Source organism: Toxotes jaculatrix, chromosome 24, assembly GCF_017976425.1.
Source record: "Toxotes jaculatrix isolate fToxJac2 chromosome 24, fToxJac2.pri, whole genome shotgun sequence".
Taxonomy (NCBI): Eukaryota; Metazoa; Chordata; class Actinopteri; family Toxotidae; genus Toxotes; species Toxotes jaculatrix.
Window position 1 is genome coordinate 10,280,158 of NC_054417.1, and position 9,051 is coordinate 10,289,208.

The 9,051-nt window shown below is 42.8% G+C and overlaps 1 protein-coding gene across 1 annotated transcript; it reads left to right on the forward strand.

The window, feature by feature from the left end:
- The first annotated feature begins 811 nt into the window (after window positions 1-811).
- cobll1a (cordon-bleu WH2 repeat protein-like 1a) lies at window positions 812-8,186 on the forward strand. Its single transcript, XM_041032647.1, has 10 exons — window positions 812-850; window positions 2,350-2,501; window positions 2,581-2,782; window positions 2,958-3,231; window positions 3,495-3,536; window positions 3,619-3,701; window positions 3,796-3,990; window positions 4,128-4,227; window positions 6,248-7,544; window positions 7,676-8,186. The coding sequence occupies exons 2-10, from the start codon at window positions 2,410-2,412 to the stop codon at window positions 7,728-7,730; spliced, it is 2,340 nt and encodes a 779-aa protein (XP_040888581.1). The 5' UTR covers window positions 812-850; window positions 2,350-2,409; the 3' UTR covers window positions 7,731-8,186.
- Window positions 8,187-9,051: the final 865 nt, after the last annotated feature.

The following is a 9,051-nucleotide window of genomic DNA, read 5'->3' on the forward strand; positions in this document are numbered from 1 at the left end:
CCTGCTCTTAATTTGATTAAAACTCCCACTTAACTGCCTGTAACCGCTCACCTGCCTTATGCAGATGAATCAACTGTACGGTTCTGTAGTATGGCTAAAAACAGAAACACACCCAGGACACACTGCACTTGTCTATGCTGGAAATTTCCTTGTGCAACATATGAAACTACTTACTATGAAGACCTTAGCGGCCCAGAGAGGACTGACATGAACTTCATTCAGCGAGGTTATACAAGGAGGTGGAAAGATAAATAGTGACACAGAGAAATGAAACCTACAGGAGAGTGTGATTTTTTTCCCACGGGAGCAAAAACAGTGTCATGTAAAAAAACTGAAAGCTCACAATTCAATGGAGGGGACTATTATATCAGGGGAGCTACCGCTATCTCTGCCTCTTCGACACAGTTCTCCCTGTAATGTAAATAATTAGCTCAGTGCATCTGCATGCTATACATGTATGATGAACTAATAGCTGACCAGCAATAATTTAGCCAGATCCTATAGAGAGGATCAGTTAGCTTATGTGGATTAGAGGCCTTTCTACAAACTGACTGTTCTACTCTTTTAACATTGATGTGGTTTCTCTTTGCAGACTGGTTCACCGGGTTACAGTGTTCACGCTTGTGTAGATACCCCCACCGCCACCACCACCACCGCCACCCACAAAGTACACACACAGCACACACGAACACAGACATGCCAAGTGAGATCACGTGACTGGGCAGGGCCTGTAGGTGCTGTCTGCAAGGGAAAGAACCACGGCTCCCTCCTCTCCAACCTCTCTCCCTCCCACCGCTTAATAACACAGAAGAGAAAGCTGAAAGAGAATGGGAACTGTCTATGGACACAGGTAAGTGGGAAATACAATAAGCTATAGATGCATACTATGTATATACATATATATAAAAAATCACTTATGTGTCTCTGAGTGTGGAAGCGTGGAGAGACCGGAGCCTTTTAAAAGCACTAATCCCTCTTACTGGAGGAGCAGTGTAAGCTTATTTGGAACTCAGCATTACTGCTTGGACAACATGGCTGAGGACAGACAGGGGTGGAGTGGATCTTTCCCTGTATGAGTTTCTAAGACACATTTGTTTGTGGATAAAGATGATTTATTTTATTTATTTATTTTTTCTTTTCCATTGTGGATTCATGTCAACTGTACGGCCCGGCTCAGCTTCTCTATGGGCCTAGCACTGCAAGTTTATTTAGCTCTTTCCACCAATCGACTAATGATCCTTCTGTTAATATAATGTTCTGGAAGAATTTATTTTATTTAAAACTTTCATTTAACAAAACTACTGTGTAAATATACTAGAAATAAATACATGAACAGATGTATGAAAAAAAGGGCCATATTTCAGTATTATAGAAACATAAAGTGCATGTGACCAGCTCCATAAACAATGACAACTTTTATATATTAAATACACTTTTTAAAATAGATAGATATAACACCACACTTAAACTACTCCATGTTCAAATATGTGTAAATCGACAAACGAAAACTTTATCGAATTTTTAAGTGAAACATTTTCACATTTCTTTATTTATAAAATAACTAAACTCGTAATTTATCCATGAAATGGCTGATAAATGGTTTATTTAGTGTCGCTCCTTTGTATGTGCGCTCTGTGGGAACAGCGGCGTGCGCCCTGTTGATGAACAGATACGCACAGCTGTTTTGTTGGCACGCTCCGGTGAGCTCCCGCTTAAAATACACCGAGGGCGTTGACTTTAATCAAACTGTTTAAATAGGCTGTGCCTAAGCAACGGAAAAGAAATACGTAAAGGTCAGAGGTGAAAGGCAGAGAGAGTCGTTAAATACCTCCGGAGAGACGCGGAGCTTCCTAAACTTTTACGCAGACGCTCGGTCGAGGAGAGCTGCGCCATAATTTCCTGGAAAACAAAACAAAGTTGGAAACGTTGACATTTGTGATTCTAAACGAAACTTTGGACGCACAGTTGTAACTTTTGTGTGGGAATAGCTGTGTTGGATGATCGTGAGAGACATTTGAGGAAGACGCTTTTCAGGTAACAGCCTTGAGTGATATTAAAGTGAATCTTTGCCTGTTGGCTGCACAAAATCATCTGAGTAAGTGAACGTGGTCTCAGGACATTTCTGCTGGGTTTGCACTATTTCCTGATATTTTATAGACCAAATAATTAAACCATTAATTAAAAAAAATAATGTGCAGATTAACTGCAGCTTCATAGTGAATAACAGACTTTTAGGTGGGTCTGAAATGTTTTAGAGCAGCTGTAAGACATTTCACATCAACACCAAGAGTCAGGCAGGAGGGAAACTGTGTCTCATTTTGGGTACATGAGAAATATCTTCACTAACAGGAGGTTTACCTGACACTGGGAGCAGCTTCAGATCTTGGGTGGCCCCTGAGGTTCCTTGAGATGGACGAACAGGTGAATCCGCTGGAGATAGACCACTCTCTGTCTGTGGTTCTACCAGGGGGGCTAGAGAAGAACGCCACGGTGCATGGAAGGTAGGTTAAAGGGAGTTTAGGTTAATGACTTTCATTTGTTTTCATCTGTAATTTTCATCCAGTGATCTCTTCTTTCCAGTAAACCGGTGATGGACTTGCTGGTGACCCTTTGTGCAAGTTACCACCTCAATCCGTCTGACTACACTGTCGAGGTCCTCTCGCCCAACAAGAACAACATCAGCTTCAAACCGAACTCTCTCATTGGCTCGCTGGAAGCGGAGAAGATTGTGCTGAAGCCCAGAGGAGTGGAGGAAAAGATAAGGAGGCCGTACATGCCAGAGGTGAAAACTGAACCAAACTGATTCAGCATCCTTTAAATATGTAGTTTATACTTTTATCTGTGGTCCAATTATAAATAGTATATGAAGATTAAACAGAATTTTAGCCATAACTATTGGCTGTTGGTGAGTTTCATTACATAGTTGCATGAAATAAGTAGAAACTTTCTCTTTGCAGGCAACTGTACGTCTGTTGATCAACTACAACAAGTCCCATAAGGCTGTGGTGCGAGTGAATCCCAGACTGCCCCTCGAGATGCTGCTGCCAGTGGTGTGTGACAAGTGCGAGTTCAAAGTAGAAACAACCGTCTTGTTGAGAGACTCTCAGTCCGCTGAGCCTCTGGATCTGACCAAGACCTTAAACGACCACGGACTGAGGGAAGTGTTTGCCAAAGACACAGCTGGTAAGGAGCCGACCGACCATGAGCACCACGCCAAGACACCTGCAGCAGGTATGTTAGAGGACACAGAAGGCACAAGCAAAAGCTTGTTTCCTCCTTTTGATGAATTTCCTGCAGGCACATAGAGCTCCACACAAAAGGAGTAACGGTTTTTAAATTTACGGTTTTTGTCGTGTTGATGCTCCGACCGAACCCTGTGGTCAAGAACGTTCCAAAGACGTTTCATCTGTGTGATATATATCTGTTGATACTGCACAGTCTGATCCGCCTGTGTTGGGAAACATAATAATGCCATTGTTTTCTCTCTGAAACAGCTGTCACACCAGCAGAGGTCATCTCACCACCTGCACTACAAGGTAACACACAAACACATTCGTGCACACTCTCCGAAGGTGTCATCCAGCCTTCCTGCTCATCAAATTCATGTACATTACATAGACCTGCCAAAGAAGGAGAAGAAACAGAAGGAGAACACAGGATTCCTCAGCTTATTTAGAAGAAGGAAGAAAAAACCTGAAATGGTATGTTGACAGCTTGTGGGAAGTATGATGTCAACGGTTGCCCTGTTTGCAGTGGCTTTACGTGAACAGTAACGGATCGTTTACCTCTTTGTAGGAAGAAGCAGTGAGTGCTCCTGCGTCTCCAGGTCTCAGTAAACAAATGGCAGGCAGTACGAATGCGCAGGGTGTTTCCTCTTCTAACACCGTGCCAGGAGATATGCCCAAAAAGAGGCGAGCCCCTCAGCCGCCCATGGGTGCATCGCAGAGCGTCCCCAACAACCTCAGCACGTGTCATCTAAGAGGGCCACAGGTCGGTTGATGGTGGGGAGGAAAGTCTTCTTCTTCTTGGAACTGATTTATGTTTTTGGTCGGAACACTTGTCACCTGGGAAAAAATAGGAGAAAAAAAACTGTGACATCCTCCAATATTGTTGTTGTCTCTCTGTAGATGTCTGTAGAATCTACCTTGAGGAGTACCAAGAGGAGGGCCCCACCCCCTCCATGTGCAAACACACACCAGGGGCCGCAGGCAGACGCACAGGTTAAAGGTAAAAGTCTTCACTGATGGATCCAATTTTATTGATAATGATTGAGATCTTAGACAGCCACCACTTCTTAGAATAAACTCCCATTAAGCAACAGTCAAATAAGTTAATGTTCAAATACTGCCTGATCCCTGAGGCAGAATTTTTGCCCTCTAGTGGTAATTATGGAGGCAGCATCATTTGAAATAGAGGCAAAGATGAAATATGCTAGTAGAATAATCCCAATTGACCTTTTACAGTATTTCAGTGGAAATCAAATGGGGTTAGAGTGGGGTGAAATCTTGTATCTGCCAAATCCTCATGGCTTCAGTCAGTGCCACGTGAAGTCAAGAGAGATTGAAGTTAAATCAAGATTAAAATGTCAGAGTGAATACCATCAAACAGAAGATCTAGCAGTTAAATCCAGCACAAAACGCAGCTTTTATCAGTCCGAACAATTTAACCCTGTTCAGGGCAATTAAAGTGACCCAGAGCCTTGTTCATAGAACATATTGGCTTCACTCCGTTCCGAGATAAATCCCTCCATTGTCCGAGCTTTCAATCCCCTGTATTAGTCTGTCTGATATGCTTTTCCCGCCTGGATTCAGCTTCTCTCTGTGCTTGTCTCCTTTTTACTGATCTGCTTTCCCAGACTTGAACAGACAATGGTCATTCTGTTATTAGACATAGGTTATTAGGGGATTGTAATAATGCGAGGAATACTTGATTGTGCAAATGGGTGGCACAGCTTCACTAAAAAAAAAAGTTTTTCTTTTCCTGTCAGTGTCTAATTATTAGACTACATTGCCTGCAGCACTGTCATTGTCCCGGTTCACTCCCTTGTTTTCTTTGAGCCGTGACACATTGCTGGCTGGGGAAAAAAACAAAAAAAAAACACAACTCCCAGCCAAGAGTTGATGATCATTAAACACACTCCCGGTCCTCCTGCACTTACATAATCATGGTCCTTGAAAGTTCAGAATCAAACTTCTATGTAAGACAGTGACAGTGAGAGTGTTTCACTGTGATCAGACTGGTTTTTGCTTCAGTATGAGACTTGACCGTGAAGGTCCTGGGGTCTTGTTTGTTCAGGAAATCTTAAGGCTGTAGATCGTTTGCCCTAAAGCCGAGCTTTTTCTCCTCCCTGCTTACAGACTCTGTGTTTCCTGAAGGGGATGATTGAGGGCTGCTGCTGCTGTCTCCTTTTCCTCTCCTCCTTCCATCATCCCTATTCCTCCTCTCCGTCCTCCTCCTGCGTTGGCCTCTTCTTCCTCCTTCCCATCTTAGTGGCTTTTACGGACGTGTGTCACTGTGGCCTGCTGCACTTACATGCTATTTATTTGTCCTGTGTTTACGTTGTCTGCTTCTCTGTTTTTGTGATGGTTCTGTAAGTTTTTTTTTTTGTGTGTGTGTTATTCCTTAAACTGACCAGATTTTGTAGACTAATTTTTGTGCCTTTAATTAAAAACAGAAGCCACATCATTAGTATTTGGTAACTGAATTATCTCATTTGGAGCATCTATAATTTTTTTTTTCCAGGCCCTCTAGTGAAATGATTTATGTTCTCTAACCCATTATCTTTTCTTATGTTATATTCTTATTCCTTTCTCTACTATATAGTAATATCTATTGTATATTAATGTTTTAATATATTTATGTTTGATTATGATTCTTTGATCTTAATTCTTCTGCTAATATATTTAGAAAATTATGCGAAAAAAATGCATTTGTCTTTTTTGCAATAAAATTATTTAATTTAAAATGTGTTTATGTCTCTGAACATTTGACTAAAATAATTATGGAAAAAAAAAAGATAAATTAAAACATAATTGAGTCACTGGATTTTATATGATAAACATCTTTTTTTAATTGATAAATGCACAGGTGCATTTTGTGTTTACTGTTCAGAACTTCCATTGACAAAAGTGGAATTTCTAAAAGTTTACTCTGCAGTTTCTGAACTGTCGGGGCCATAATCTGAATAACTCAGATGAAAAACTGTCTCCATGTTACTATGTCTTTCCTGTCTCTCCTGTCTCTCCAGGGACTCCAGACTCTCTGAACACTCTGCAGGAGCTGATAGAAAGTGACGAGTCAGACTCCGTACATCTATCACTATCCTCATCTTCGTCACCCCATCCATCACAAACACGGCCACCGCCATCCTCCTCACGTCCATCATTTGATCCATATCTGTCTTCGTTTCGAGGGAAAGACTTATCTGACGCCCGCTGTGCTCTTGCCAAAGTCCTGACATCCTCTGTGTCCAAAGGAACACTGGTTAAGCGTTTGAGGAATTCTGCCACCTTCCCGAAATTTCACAGTGGCTCCTCCTTAATGTCCATGAGTCAGAGGGGTCCAGATAATGGGGGTTTCTGTGCAGAACTTGAGTCTGTTCTTAAGTCTAACCTCCCCACTGAGCCTGAGTGGGAGGATCCTCTACAGAGGAAGGGAATGACCACTTTCAAAGTAGTTCCTTCGAAGAAACAGAAGTCCCATGAGCCAGAGCTCACTCAGGATGTCCCAGACCAGTGCCAGGTAACAATGGAAGATAGTCCTGAGACTGAAGCTTCCCCTGAGGCTCCGAATAATAAAACTGAGACTGAGGAGGATTCATATTCCCCTGACCGATCAGACACTGAAACAACTTTGCCTGATCAGGCGCTCTCCACTCAGGAGATCCAGGATTCTGACGGGCCAGACTCTCCTCCACCTCTGCATGATTTAGACGATCAGGACTGCACAGGTTCACCTCTTTCTGAAGTTGGGGACAATGATGAAGGACAGAAAGAAGAAGAGAATGAACCTGAAGTCACATCTGAGGTGACAGCAGCTGTACTGTCAGACTGCAGTGATGAAGAACTCGCCACCGACGATCAGATCAACTCAGGAGATCCGAGTGAATTTCTTCAAAGCCCCGGGGAACAGTCTGTAAGCACAGACCAATGTGGCTCACACGCTGACGAGAAGGAAACTGAGGAAGAAGTGGTACAAGCAGAAGAGGAGGACAGTTTCCCTCCTCCTCCTCCACCTGTCTTCTTTGACGAAAACATAGAAGTCATGGAAGAGGGACAAGAAGATTCTACCACTGCTTCTCTGCCATCCTCCCAGCCAACAAGTCCTGCCTGCAATGGACAGAGCAATGCATTCAGTGAGGACAACCAAGACGAGTCAGCCACGTCAGCTGCACCAAAGCCTGTGGACAAGATGAGTTCGGCTCCGTCCAGGTTTGCACAGGCGGTGGCGTTGGCTGTGCAGAGGTCTCGCCTCCAGAGTCGAGGGAAAGCTTTCGGCCCACAGGCCCCCAGCGGTCCACACAGCACACTTCCCTCACCACCCAGGTCTACATATCAGTATGGCTGCTCTTAATCATATCATCGCTTTGATTTCTGACACACTGGTTTATAGTAGGAGCCTAACATCCCCCCAAAAAAGATGTAAATATTTCTATTTTGAATCTCTCCTTCTGCAGGTGCCTGACTGGCTTCCTCCCACAGCTGACTGAGGACACGGCGCTCAGCATGTGACCTCCACATGACCCACTGATTAACACGAACTGCATCAGTTTTCTGACAAGAAGCTACTGACTTTTTTTTTTTTTTTTTTTTGGCAAAATATGATTATGATTGCACAGAAATATAATTTCTGTGCAAGACACCGCGTTGTCTCATTTTATTTTTGGCTTTATGTTCACAGGTTGAACATAAACATATTCTGTTGTGGATGAAAGCCAAATGTACAGGACATGAGTTGTTGAACTGACAGTGTCCTGTTTTTTCTTTACTTCCTTTTCAGTTTTCATTCAAGAAGTGCCAAGACGGACATAATGCTGACGTCAGAGCTTTTTTTTTTTTAAACAACAGCAATGATGTAATTGCAATTATCGGCTTATTCTATGTTTATGCCGGGATTTATTTTCTCCCTCAGCATGTACATTTTTATGCTTTCACACATGAAGGATGCAGTAAAACTCATGAGCTCGGTTTCAGACTGGTTTTCTGTTTAGTCACTAGGTGGCAGAAGAGCATTGTTTTTAAAACTGAATATCCTGGCCGTATCCATTTGAGGTCTTTTCATCCTATGAATTCTGATGGATATATCACAAGTGACAAATTTTGTCTAATTTTAAAACAAATAATAGCAAGTATTTTTTTTTTCTATTTACTCGAAAGCCGTGAATAAAATTATACAAAATATTTCTCCAACATTCAAATTTCCTAAAGGCTTTTTGTCCAAGAAAATATATCCATTTGAAAGCCATTTCCAGATTAAAAAAAAAAAAAGAAATACATGCACTATTTAACTGGGATATGAGAATTTCCTGCATTTCCAGAAACCAAAAATTTCAAAAAATATATCCTTATTGGAAGCATCGGTTTTATGCCAAGCATTTCAACACCTTCCTGGATAAACTCAGTCCACTTTGCTCACATGCACACACACTGTTATGTCTTTAACGGACCCATACCTCAGGGCAATACTGCATAGCTATACTTGGGTGCCAAAAGAATCCGCACTACTATACGTATTGATCCAGCCCTGGCCTTGGAGGAACAGCAAGGAGCTATGCGAGGTAGAGACCTAGCCAGAACCGCCTGTGGCTAAACCTCCTTGTTTGCCAGGCCTGGACTGAGTGGGCTCGCTTCAAGACTTTCTTTCTCTCTCTCTAACATTCCTCACTCTACCTGAGGTAGAGAGGGAGAGAGAGAGAGAGAGAGAAAGAGAGAGAGAGAGGAGGACGGGTTGCTGGTGGATGATGGGAGGTGACCGTTGACCCTGTCGTGTTTCTGCGGCGCTCCCCCCAGAGGGGGCGCCCGGCCCTCAAGGGCACAGCCATGTCACACTGCC